This window comes from Morone saxatilis, unplaced genomic scaffold, assembly GCF_004916995.1.
Source record: "Morone saxatilis isolate NCDOM2014 unplaced genomic scaffold, NCSU_SB_2.0 Contig22, whole genome shotgun sequence".
NCBI classification, from domain to species: Eukaryota; Metazoa; Chordata; class Actinopteri; family Moronidae; genus Morone; species Morone saxatilis.
The window spans coordinates 11,260,226-11,273,814 of record NW_023339785.1 but is presented as its reverse complement, the minus strand read 5'-3'; the positions used below and the strand labels follow the sequence as shown (position 1 = coordinate 11,273,814).

Sequence of the window (13,589 nt, the reverse complement as noted above, 5' to 3'; positions counted from 1 at the left end):
CAAGTATATTTAAAACCTAGTCACAAAGCAGGTTAAACGTAGATATAACTCATGCATTCGGTGTTTCAATAAAAAAAAACTAGGTCAAGGTCTAATCTATACATGTGTGTTTTAACAGGACAATTAAAGTGACTTTTAATGTTTTAGCCTATTTACTACAAATCCTGAATACTTGACATTACTGATATATTTTAAACCATGTTTCAGCTAGTAGTATTTCAGCTTTTTGAATGTATTTTTCCTTATACAGTATGAAAAAGGCAGACACTTATATTACGCAACTCTAGCAAGACATATCAGTGAATGCTATGACCACAATTGTGTGTCAATATTTTATGTTTTATGTTTAAATCATTTAAACTGTATCACGTCATGGTAATAATGAACAGGAATAAAAACTTTAAGTTTACTGTGATGGATTACACATCTCAGATACATTTCGAGGATTTGATAAATGATTCATAGGCCATATGGAAATGAACTGGAACCAATGGCATCCTGGAAGGAAGGAAAAACACAAAAGTGGAAAATCTGTAGCTCCCTTTGTAGTCCTTAAAATAATCAAATATTTCCTTTACGATCTTTCTTGTACCCCTAAAAACACCATGTAATTGGATTCATATTCTTTAGATACTTCATCAAAATGATGATGATATATGTCTAATTGCTCTTCTTGAGTGGTAACCTACATCTGTTGATGTTTTTTGTGGCTTACCATCATGAGGAAATGCATCTTCGCTAAGTATGTTCTGTGTCCTAGAAATTTAAAACCATTGTGGTAGAGCCTGAAACACTGCCGCAGTGGGTTTTTGTGCTTTAGAGCAAATTTAAGTTTGATCATAATTCTGAATTATGGAGCATCTCAATGCTGCATGTCTTACCTTTATACCATTTAAGATCTTCTGCATTTTCATGCAGATGTGCCCCATACTTGGACATGCACACAGATAAGCTGTGTAATGCAACACTTAAAAACATTCAAATATGTGTGTCTTATGTGTGAATATCCTTTGGGTCTAACTAACTCCTGAAAATGAGTCAGATGCAAGACAAACTGAGAAGAGAAGAAATGTTTTGGATTAAATATCGAGTTTCATTTCACAGCCACACATTCTCATTTACATTAATAAATACACTAACCATTCACAATACTACCACAAAAAAACACAAACATTTTATCTGATTTAATAAATTATAGTTTAGGAATGTGGTCTTTGTCTCTGATTAACAAAGACCAGAAACAATTAGTTTGATTACTTATCCAGTATACTGTGTTCTCAGTGGCTTCCATCCACTTAATGAGTTCCCACTTTTCAGCTTAGGTCCATGTATGTGCTTATATAGTCCTACAGTTTGTACATCCCAAATGTTGTGGCTCCTTCCTCGTAGTTCACCAGTGAAAGGTCTTGTACCCAGACACTGAGCTGGTTTCCTTTCTTCAGTGTGATCACATCTCCCTGCGAGGCTGTGCACCTGATTGACCCACTCTTGTCATTCAGGTTGCAGAATGCTTGCATCACAGTCTTCTCCTCTCCTGTCTCATTCTCCCTCAGCTTGACTATGCTGGCCAGCGGCCTCTGAGAGTCGCCCTTGGAGAAGGTCACCCTGGAGTAGACGTAGTAGTCACCAGGCTGCAGGATAGTCAACCAACTTCTGCGGTAGTAGTTGATGTCCCTAAGAACTGAGTGCTTCATGTCCCACGGGAGATAACCCGCTGGAGAGACAAGGAGAGATGTTTAAGAAACATTATTGAGGACACTTTACTGCCAAACAGATTTTTGTCTATTAATTATTGCATTTTTAAAAAGTCCAAAATCCAATATATATTCATAGTTTCTTACGTGTCGGAAGCTGTGCTGGTGTATGTGGGCGCTGCTCAACTACCATGCGTGCCAAGATTTTAGAGGAAGTTTCCTGCTTTTCTGATGAAAGCTGAGCCGCTGAAAAAAAGAACAAACATCTGGTCAGAGACTCTGTTGAGACTGGATTATTGTATGCAATTTAATTTACAATATGGCTTTCAGGAAGAAATAAATAAAATGAATGTACCAGTTCCTTCTGCTGAGGAAAGTCTTCCCTGTAGGCCCTACGTAATGAAGAAAAGTAGAATATCAGGAACAAGTAGAACAATTTGTTAATGTATATTTTCTTATGACACCTTATAAATATCTTTCTATGTTTACACAATGCTCATCTTGTGACAAGACAACACAGTGTGCTATAAATATTATACCTCATCTGTTTTTTCAAAAGCATTTCCTGTGCTTCAAGCACGGTTTCATTGACTTGACGGTTATATTTTTGCATAGAGCAGAAAATATGTGAACCATCAGAAGATTCACTGTACACAGATCTATTTCAATATTTTCAATCTATGTTGTTGTATTCTATTTCTCATTTTTAATAATAATATGTAATTTTTCTTTAAGCAAACACTTTTATAAAGTAGGTGCAAAGTGAAATATTTTAACTACTCTTGAAAGATTACTGAATAAATACTGTACTGATACAAGCAGCAGTGCCACCAACTATTTGTACATCTAAACTGTACTTAATATTCTAATGTATAATAGACATTTTTTTACCATTTTGCCATTGTGGTACAGATAGATGAATCCTCCGACTGACAGGAATATATGCAGCAACACTGCGCCAACCAAAAACCTGAGGAGAGACTTGCTGTGGCCTTGTGATGGAAGTGGAGCCGGGATGAGGACCGGGTGAGACCTGCTGTGGCGTGGAGGCACCGGCGGAGGAGCCAGGCTGGTCTGGTAAGTGTTGATCATGGTGGAGTGGAGTGGCAAAACCTAGAGAGGCCTGGCGTCCCTGACATGCCATGCACTTCTGAACGGGTACTCTCTAAGCAGCTGAGTTTTTTTTCTTGCTACTTCCTGGAAGCTTTTAACTCTTCAACAGGCAGATCTGTGAGAGACGTGACCTTTATTTGTACACGTGTGAATGTGTGTGTGTGTGATGTCAAAATTGCCTTTTGGCACTTTCTCCTTCCTTTCTGTCATATATGTTCCTAAATGCCACACGATGACATGTGGCCATGTACTACTCAATATTTCTATGTCAAAGTGGCAAAACCTCTCTTTTTGGCCTGTGAAAAACAAATTCAGATGAGGTTTAGTATGTAATTTAGTGTGACATATAGCACTATAATAGTATTTGTATTAGTATAGGTGATATTGGAAAACACCTATGCAATTACACATTCAGTTTTGTTGCTGGGTATTTTCTGAGACAGCTGGAGTCAACACAAATGACCACAGCAACAAATAGATATGAGACATTGATATGAAGAGTCACATCAGAAGCAGGAAATAACACATTTCCTACACATTGTCCTTTTAACAAGCAATGGCCAAATTCTAGATAAATATTGCCTACTGAAAGCTTTGCTGAACTCAATTCAACTTCTTTACTCAGACCCATGATGAAGTCTTACCTAACTAACTTTGGTAACAACCGCAGTATATGTAAGCTCTGCTTGGTTGTGGTAGAGACCCACTAATGTTTTAAGCTGTGCCCGCACAGTCAGTTTAGGCTAATGTGAAACGTCTTTTGTGTGGCATATTCCCACAGTAGGCCGCAGAGCATTGCATAGAAACTTGGCTTGCAACTTAGCAGATGTGACTACGTTGTTGTCAAGCGATGGTTTTTCCTGTATGAGATTGCATAATAGGTTGTTTGTCAGTCCTGCACTGTAGCAACAGACAGACAGACAGACAGACAGACAGACAGACAGATAGTGAAGATGATTGTGAAAGCTTTTGAAAATGATTGGTGTGTTTTTTATTTATACTGTTTTTATTTCTATTTATTCCTTATTCTTAATGTTATTGTGTTTATCCTAGTTTAGTTATTTATTTTTGTAAAGCACTTTGTAAAATTGTTAAGAAAGGTAGGCTCATTATTTTTCTATAATAGTGTAAATATACACATACAGAGTATTTATATGTACAAATACACTGATTATACATTAGGTATAATAATCAGTTTTCTACTTTGTTGTCTTAACTTTTGCCAAACAATGTGATCATTTAATTAATAGTATAAAGTTATCTTCTTGAAATTGTATCAGTATATCTGTGTGTTACATTACATATCACCATATAACACAGCATTATATTGTATTAATAACTATGTTATGTTGAATTCAATACTCCTGTTTCATAAGATCAAGACACAATAAAAACAACAACTTCAAAATCAAAAACACTTGTGATAAATGGGAATAGACATTGTTTTTATGTAAACCACGAAAGACATTCATTGATTTGTGATTTTTATATGCATCTGGATGTATGTGCTCTGAGTCTCTCAGAGTACAGAGGGCTGCTTGGTAAACCTGTAGCGAACACATACATGTATTTTCATAGCATTCATTCAAAACATATACACTGACACTTGCCAAATTAAATATATGCATTAAAGCATGCTGAACTACATGGCACTGAGTTTACATTCAAATGTTACAAAAGAGCTGCCAGTGACATTCATCTTCATATGTAAAATCAATAGCAGGGTGTTGAGAGATGTGTTGAGGTCCTTTACCTGCACTTTGGATTCTAGACGATAATTCAGAAACATTTGTTTTAACTTTCACAGTCTGTCAGATTAAATGATAAAAAGCTTTTATGGAGTGTAGTGGACAACAAGAGTACGGCAGTCATTGGGCAGGCTGCACAAGGCAGCACTTCTGCAACTGCTGAGGATTGGAGGTTGTGAAGAGCTGAGGGAGGTTTGTCTGTGGACGGGGAAGTTGCCAGAGTACTGTGTCCTTCGAGTTGGGTGTTCCTCTCCTTGAACAGACTGCGGCTCTGTGTTGCACTTCGCAAAGGCCACAAAGCATCTATAAAACTGTGTAAAAGTACAACACATATGGTCATTTCCTGTAAACATGAATGTGGTCATTTACAGGTCAAAAGACACCAAGCTGACAGTGACTGTGCTGCATCCTCAGTGTCGCAGAGGCCTTGGGTGCCATTGAGTTCCCATCTACAGATGAAACACTCCCCACGCCTCCCCACTGAGCAGTCATATGCACTTCAACCAACAGATCTTACATAACTTACTTCAATCTAGTAACAAATGCTATAAAAAAAAAGCAACCTTGGGTCATCATTCATCAGCGCTCGGCTCTCACCTGGTTATTGAGAAACACGTAGATGACGGGGTTGACGACGGTGCCAAACTTGGCCAGGACGGAGGGCACCACGCTTGCAATGGGAGTGACAAGTCCCGACCTACCGAAGGTGGCCATCAGTGCCATGACACCGTAGGGCATCCAGCACAGCATGTAGCAGGACACCATGGCCAACACCATCACCAAAATGTGATGTTCTCTGCGCTGAGCTGCCAGCAGATTGATCTTACCCACCTGGAGACATGAGAGAGCAGGAAAGAGGTACAGAGGAGGTTAAATCTGTCTTGACAAGTATTTTATAATGTTGAGTTACAGCTAAAGAAAAGGCATGGATCAAGTTAGTTTCATTTGCAACACATGATGTCTGAGGTTCTAAAGTAGGTGGTAGGTTTTTCATGCCTTCTCCCTCATGCATTTCTGTGTTATTTGGATATCCTCAGTTTGTTCTGTGATTGAAAACAGAAACCCACTATGTGTAGTAATCAAACATTTATTTCTTTAGTGCCATCCAGTGGTAGTATCAAAAAAGACACTGTGACACACAGTGTGTAGGATTTTGTGTCATCTAGCGGCCTTCACCCTCCCTTTCCAAGTGTAAAGGAGAAACTACCTCCATGGAAAGCGACAAAAACAGATTCTAAGGTTACAAAGACAGACGAGTCTTAGTTTCAGGTGATTAATGGAAACATACATGTAAATATTTCGGGGAATAGATCCAATTCAATGCATACACTAAGATCCAATACAATTAGACTAACTCAACATATAGTGCGGTAAAGGGGTACTTTCATAATGTGGGGGTCAAACATAACATGTCTTTATTAAGCCTAGCATCGTTGATGGTCTTGTTTGTTTATGTAGGTCATATAAAGGCATTAATATTAAATTGAAATAAACTCCTTGTAGTACATTTAATGTGTAAAATCAGAGGATCACCTTAATATCTAAAAAGGCTCAAACTCGGGGCAAGTTCTTTGAGACAGAATTCTTTTGTGTATTGAAAAGCCAACAATTTTATGTTGTTATGTCTTTTTATGTTCATTTATTGTTCCCTCGCTGTTTCAGGGACGAAATAATGTTTCAAAATTGCTGTACAATAATTATTATGTATGTATCAAGGTAACAAAGTGGTGAAAATCGTCGAAACCGACTTGTAGTATAACATGTGAATGACTGCTCAGTAATGGTTATGTCACAGTAACCATAGAAACAGTCATTAAAATATACTAAAGTGTGGCCAGCAGCTGTAAGGCCACTATACATACTTCAACATGTTTCATTACATCCATCCCTGCTGCTGGCTTCTGCAGGGAGCTAAAATTATCCCAGATGCATCATAAACCGAGTGGTGATTGTCACCTCCTCAGTATTGATTTCATACCCCTGTGGTCATCGTCTTGTGTAATTGTGTAATTACCACTCTCATGCTCATCACGTTGTTTCACGAATAAATGAGGGTGTCTGCCTGGTACTCCAGAAGAGAAGATCCTGTCCTTTCTGTCAAATTACTGCACATCTCTCACACACTCAATTACACTTCACCTTCTATGATATTTGGTCATAACCGCTGTTGCTCTTTCTCTTAAATGTAATAACTACTCTGATAATGTCCACCCAGAATGCACATCTGCATGACTGAACTTTTGTTCTGTTTTGAATATTACTGACTTGGAAATCTGTCAAGCGTTACAGCTAGATGACACTGGCAACTGAAAATGTAATGCATGTTTCGGTCTTATCTGAACAGAGAGACTAAAATATGACAGATAAACCCAAGGAGCACTGCAGAATTGTGCTCCAACAAATAAATCAAAATATTTTTCAGTCTTTTAACAAAAAAAACAAAACAAAAAACAAAAAATATATATATATATATATTTGTGTTAGGAAATATGCCCATTGTCAATTCAAGTACAGTTATGGATCAGTAAATCTGTGACTTCATAGAAGAAACTTTATAGACGGCATCATTTATGGAATGGTGAAGATGTGATGCTGTCATGCAGAGATAATAGAAATCCAAGCTTGAGCCACACTGATGCTGTTGATATAAATGTCATCTCACTTTCTGACGTGTCAGTTTAAGCCAGCAGAATGATCCGCAGACTGATTGCTCAGTTTCTAAGAAAAGCCTAAGGCGGGGCTTTCAGTTGGAGGGCGACTGGTGTGCGGCTGACCCCCCATTCGCTGTAACAATAATCAAGTCTGCAAAGCCCTTCTTGGCTCTGACTCCATCAGGTACACAGAGTTGGGGGAAAAAATGGAGGTGGTTGTATAATGGCAGGTATCCAATAGTAACAGGTTGCTTCCACAATCTAAAAATACCTCCTGGGTGATTCATTGATAGGTGTAGTAGTTACAAAGTGCATGAATGAGTGACTGGGAGCCCTTAATTATCAATTAGTAGGTTTACGTAAGCCCCACCAGGCTTGGGATGAGTCACTGGAAACAGAGAGGTGGTCATTGCCAGCCCAGATGCACACCATACAGTCCCCTGAAGACATTGCCTCTCATTCCTTCGCCTGCTGGATACATTGATTGTAAGATTGTTAAAACAGAGCTGTGGCTTCTGGGATTATCTGGCTTGATGCTCCTCAAAATTACCTTTGAAACACATGACCAAGTGTTAGTAGGAGTCTGGCAAATGTCAACCTCTGAACCACAATCTCATGTGCAAAGAACACCTTGACAACGGGGTCAAGAACCACAACGGCGGCCACTTTAGCAGAGTTATTAAGGCTTCATAGCTGAACAGATGGACATGGTGAAAGGCAGCACTTTGAGCACATTATCCAGAAAATTACAGCTCTATACATGTAAATATGAACCTTTGTTCATGCTTGTACTGTTTACTGTCAGAGAATAATGTCAATGATGATACAATGTGTCCAGCCATATCAAATACAATAGCAGTGCTAGATTTGCACATATTTTGGTGGAATAATTATATCACGAAGAAAGAGGGACAAGTGAACCACTGATGACTTAAAAAGGGGAACACATGAATTCTAATGGAAACAGAAAGTAAAGCCTCTCATCACATTCAGTGTGGATTTACTGTGAAACCCTAGTTCAGGAATGACAGAGATAATGGAAACACATTTCCTAATTGTCAGCAAAGACAGACATGGTCTGCATATTATTGACACAGGTATCTAAATTTAGATTAAAACTCTCAACTCTGAGCTGCCATCTACTGTTCAGTCTCCTTAGGTAAAAGGGTGTTCCCATTTTTACTTATATAAATGAGAAATAATGTGCTTATATATATGTGTTTTCTTTTATGTTGTTTTCATCTTGTGTTTGTGTGCCCTCTAAAACATACTGTGGAAAAATCTATTTATTAAACATTGTGTATTTTTATAATAAAGAACTAGTTAATAGTTAAGAAAAACCTTAAAATCAATGAATATGTGAATCAAAATAGTTTTCATTAATTGAGGTGTAAACATTATACTGTATCTGGTGTTTTCTAGTCCTGTGTCAGACACATTCAACTCACAAATGCTGTCAAGACAACATGTCTTGATGACAGATTAGTTTGAACTCACCCTCTTGATTGCAACCAGGATCCGGCCATAAGAGTAGACCATGAGTAGAAGGGGCAGCAGCAGACAGAAGATAAAGAGACACAACACATATGAGATGCTGGTGGGTGAGCGCAGGTGCCACTGGACAGAGCATGTGGTACCGGGTCCCTCAGGCCCGTAGCTGCTCCAACCCAGGAAGGGCGGCAGCGTCCAGAGGAGAGAGTAGAGCCAGGAGCCTCCAACGCAGAACCAAGCCTTCCTGAAGTCTGAGATGTCAACCTTTGAGCAACGCAGCACGGTGGTGTAACGCTCATAGGAGAGAACAGACAGGGACACCAGGGACACAATCCCTTAAAGAGCACAAGAGGAGAAGACACAAAGTAGATATAAGACTTAATTCAGTGTAAATGAGGTGTGAAGCCTTTACCTTGTCCAAAAGTGTGAAACCATTTATAACAAAATAATTACTGGGAAGAGAGCAGCTATGAATTTCTTAAACTAATTAATAGTTGTCTACCGATACAGGTTTTTCAAAGGCCGATGCTAATGCTGATATTTTGAGAACTGGGCAGCCAGTGGTCGATATGTAATACCAATATCAAACAAAGAAAAGTCATTATTTCATGCACGTTACAATCTAATCTTTATTGATTAATGAAATAAAAAGGTATGTTGGCTTATTCTGTAAATTTCAGAAGTTATTGGTATTTCAGGGAGTATGTGAAAAGAGACAGTCAACTGCATTATTCTATACATAATAACATAATATAATTATTTAATTTAAGTCAGTACTGGTTTTTATTTATATTTGCTGTCATTTAGGACAGGAGAAATGTGTTAAGATTTAGAAAAGACAATGGTGACTAAGGAAATTTAGGAAAGGATACATAACAGTTATAGTAGCTACAGAATAATCGGCCTATCAAATCATCAAATATGTCTTTATTTGACAAACTGAGAATAATACTCAACAATCAGCTATCTTTTTCAGCTCTGATTGGTTGTTTTTTGTTCAGGCCCAGTGGATTCTTGCAAATGCATTTAGGAGCACTAGGAGGAACCAGAGGAACCTGATATTTTTTATAGATTATCTGTCTCATGTACTGTCAGGATATAATGAAAGTTTTAGCAAATAGGGCAAAAAATATATTTTTATAAAGGTTACCTACTGCAGCTTTAAGTGAAGAAATCATTAACATTTTAAATGAAAATGGTGAAAGTAGATGCTTTAGAATGATAGGTAATATTTTCAGCAGAATTTGTAATGTCACTACTAATGTGTGCTTTTTGTTATTTTTACTGTATAGAGGAAAACTGTCTTTCGACAAAAAGTATTTACTTTAATTCTATGTGTCAGGACCCTCCCAATGACCCGCATTGTATGTGACCGTCATATAACATTATGTAAGCATGTGCCTCCTTTCTGCTGTCAATCCTAACAGACCTCAGACAGGGAGGTACTGAATGTGGTCTCAGAAACGACAGTAAAAACATTACTGACTCATAGAAGACCAGTTCTGTGACTAACTTCGGTTCACCTGAATGTGGGTGGGTTTATTTCTTCTTTTACTGAATCCTGAATGATTTTGGTAAATCTGTAGTTTTGAGAAAGAGAAAACACTTTATTATCTGTCAGGCAATTTGGTTCAGACATTCATGCTCCCCTCGGGATGACCTTTATTAACTTTGGTGATTACTTGACTTCTTAATATTGCGCCATCATCAGGTCCAGATTTCAGATTATCCAATATCTTCAAATAGGTTACCTGTCACTTAACTTTCATAAATCATCACAAAACGTCCCACATTCAACGCACGTGGGTGTAAAACAAGAAGTAAAGACCATAAAAAGTTACATATTTATATTTATGTCACTCACCAAAGAGGGAATTGGCGAACCCGTACCACCTACAGCCGTGGTCCCCGAAGAGCCACCTCCCGTGCAGACTCGCAGCGAAACTGAAAGGTGTCCCGAAGACGCACACGAGGATGTCGCTCAGACTGATGTTCAACAGGATGAGATTGATAGGTGTCCACAGGGAGCGAAACTTTGCGAACACAAGAAGAACAAAGAAGTTGCTGAGGATCCCCGCCACTAAAATGAAGCCGAGGCATACTGCCACCACCGTGTGGCCGGTCCGGCTCAGCCCGCCGGGGCTTTGGGGCGCCGGGGAGTCCCACAGGGTGGAGGCGTCAGTGCTGAGGCTGGAGCTGGACAGAGAGCTGTCTGTGGTGCTGAAATTACAACCGCGTATGTGGACAACCATAGCAAGGAGAGGAGAGCGAAGGGCTGGAGAGGAACTGGACACACAAACGCAAACACACTGCACAGTCCCAGTTCAGCAGCTCCACACGCTGTAAGGGCCGATACAACACAAGTATGAGAGTGTGGAGAGAGTGTGCCCTGTGCACTTCTTTATACCTGCAGCCCTTTAATGTATGTACATAGCCCACCTCCACCCTTCCCCCCTACCACGCGCCAACACTCACTGTTTTTTTTTTTTTTTCTTAGAACCTTTCCAGTTCTTATAATGAGTCCTTTTGATCACAATGGCATGCATAAATACAGTAAATCCCCCCAATTTTATTGCTTTCCAGCTGCTCATGCAATGCCTTTCAAGGCGTTGTGCTGAGCTCATCTTGAGATGTGAATCAAATTCGCACAGTTACACCGACTTCCACTGGATTCGAGGATTTTTCATTGCAGATATAGGCCAGATTAACCGATTTTCCACAATGAAGGTCTAAATTTTCAGTCACACTGGAGAGAATTACTCGGGGCGTTCCGCTCCAGAAATACCAACTTTGGTTGCATGATTTTGCTAAGCTGTGCGTTTCATATTCATTGCTGCTCGATGTGCTCCTGTGTATAGCTGCAAACAGCTGTTTCAGTTGAGCAGAAAGTAAGTTTCCAACAAAGAAAGTTTCAGACATATTCAGCATTTTATTTTCTGCAGAGCCTCCTATTCAATAAACTAACTTCCACAATAACTTTAAAGGACCATTCCAGTATTTGTGTATGTTTTATCCTATTTAGATTACATTAACCATTTTACAAATAGTTCTCACAGGCAGACAGTGAGCCATTCATTTATGCATTATGTGATCTTGGATTGATGATGGGTAATCCATGCTGAAAATCTAAGTCTAAGATGTAAGTTCAGTTATTGTTGCATGTTATAGCAGTAAAGTAATCTGCATTTCCATCCCTATTGCCATGAAATTATAACTTGCTACAACAGCAAAAGCAGACACAACAATGGTTTACTTCACTCAAGCAAGTTTTAAATCAGTGTAAATGTTTATTCCATAGGGAAATAAAACAAATGGATGCATCTAAGTACAGAAAAAAGCACCCTGACAAATATAAAACACAACAAAATGCCTTGGAAAATGGTGAGTAAAGTATATATAACTTGTAGTAAATGTACAAAAACACCAGTATTGGTCCTTTAATACCAAAGCAAAATGCAGTCTCTTTTTTGTGCATTTTCTTCTTTGTTTTTACTACTGAATTTTTCATCAGAATTGAAAACAGATTAGACTCAGATCAAAGGACAAAAACACTGATAGCACAGACATTATTATAATAATAAAACATAAAGGTTGGTGTAATGATTACAATGGATACATGACTGGAAGGACTAATGTCATTCTGCTCTTTGACGCCGCCATCAGGAGATCTCTATAAATCTCGAGTGCTGTCACTGGAAACTACATGCAGCAACCATGGACACTTAATGCCCCCTCTTCTCGCTCTGCCATCACCATCATTGGCTTGTTGAAAGCTCAATAGAAGAGTCAACACTGAAAACCCAATCCCCTCATCCTCTTCCCCCATATGAGCCTCAGATCACCCTGATACAAGGGAGGAAGAGGGATTATGGTTTCTAGTCTGTGTGCCTGCCTCCTTGAGAAATGCAGTTGGCCTACTTCCTCCTCAACACCTGCTACCAATCTCCTTTCTATGACAATTAAAAACAGATACCAGAAAGATTCTTAAATTGCAAACAATAAGTCCCTTCAATATATAGCTGTTACAATGATGTGAGCCCATAAGGCAAAAAGGAATTAAGTGTTTGGTGTCATGAGCTTGAGCTGGAAAACTTGAAAGTTTATTCTGTGTGCTGCATTTTTACTGCCTCTCTTTACATCTGTATCAGCTAGCCAACAACAGAAACATTTTCTATGTGTGGGTGTGTTTGATATTTGCTTTATTAGTTGTGTTATTTTCTTATTATTGTGTGAAACATCTCAATTATACGCAGGATGACGATTTCCTTTTACATACGTTTCCCGCAGCTACAGAGAATTATATTTTATAACAGAACAGACGTTGCTCCTCAGGTTAGTCAAGAACAACAGGATGGTTGCACATAACACATAATTGTTTTGTTTGGAATGGATTACCTCTGTGACTCTGGAGCAAAGCTAAAGGATCTACATCTTTCAAATACAGCCACAGGAGGATCACAGAGACTGGCAAGAGAGTGTAGAGAAACTCTGACAACCAAGAACAAACAAGGCTTCTTATAGCAGCTTCTTTGCTGTGACTAAAGGAAGCACATTTTATTCAAAAGAGGAAGAAAAAAGAAACATAAAGCCTTTGTCAAGTCTTTTGCATATGAGAAAGTAAATGATAAAACAAAGGCCAATACCTAATTTATATATTACTCTTCTTGTCAAGCTTGTAACCTTTATAAAAAACAATATAATGTAAATACAGTCACTACAATAAGATCATTTCCCCTTTTATTTAATATTGAAATAGAAACCCACTGACGTCTGCAACACTTGGTAGAAATACCACACCAGCTTTATTTTCTAGCTCTGAAGCTATTTCTTTGCAAAGATGACATTAAATATTTTCAACAGGGTGAACATACAGAGCAAATCAATAGAACGAT

At 38.6% G+C, this 13,589-nt stretch overlaps 2 protein-coding genes across 2 annotated transcripts; both read right to left on the bottom strand.

Annotated features, from left to right (window-relative positions):
• Window positions 1–1,086: 1,086 nt before the first annotated feature.
• On the bottom strand, window positions 1,087–2,831 carry cd40lg (CD40 ligand). Its single transcript, XM_035668710.1, has 4 exons — window positions 2,586–2,831; window positions 2,050–2,086; window positions 1,842–1,940; window positions 1,087–1,714 (listed from the first exon to the last, which is right to left on the bottom strand). Exons 1-4 carry the CDS (start codon window positions 2,784–2,786, stop codon window positions 1,347–1,349), a joined length of 705 nt encoding a protein of 234 aa, XP_035524603.1. The 5' UTR covers window positions 2,787–2,831; the 3' UTR covers window positions 1,087–1,346.
• Window positions 2,832–4,466: 1,635 nt separating this feature from the next.
• On the bottom strand, window positions 4,467–10,949 carry tmtops3a (teleost multiple tissue opsin 3a). Its single transcript, XM_035668709.1, has 4 exons — window positions 10,562–10,949; window positions 8,704–9,032; window positions 5,153–5,386; window positions 4,467–4,866 (listed from the first exon to the last, which is right to left on the bottom strand). Exons 1-4 carry the CDS (start codon window positions 10,947–10,949, stop codon window positions 4,642–4,644), a joined length of 1,176 nt encoding a protein of 391 aa, XP_035524602.1. The 3' UTR covers window positions 4,467–4,641.
• Window positions 10,950–13,589: the final 2,640 nt, after the last annotated feature.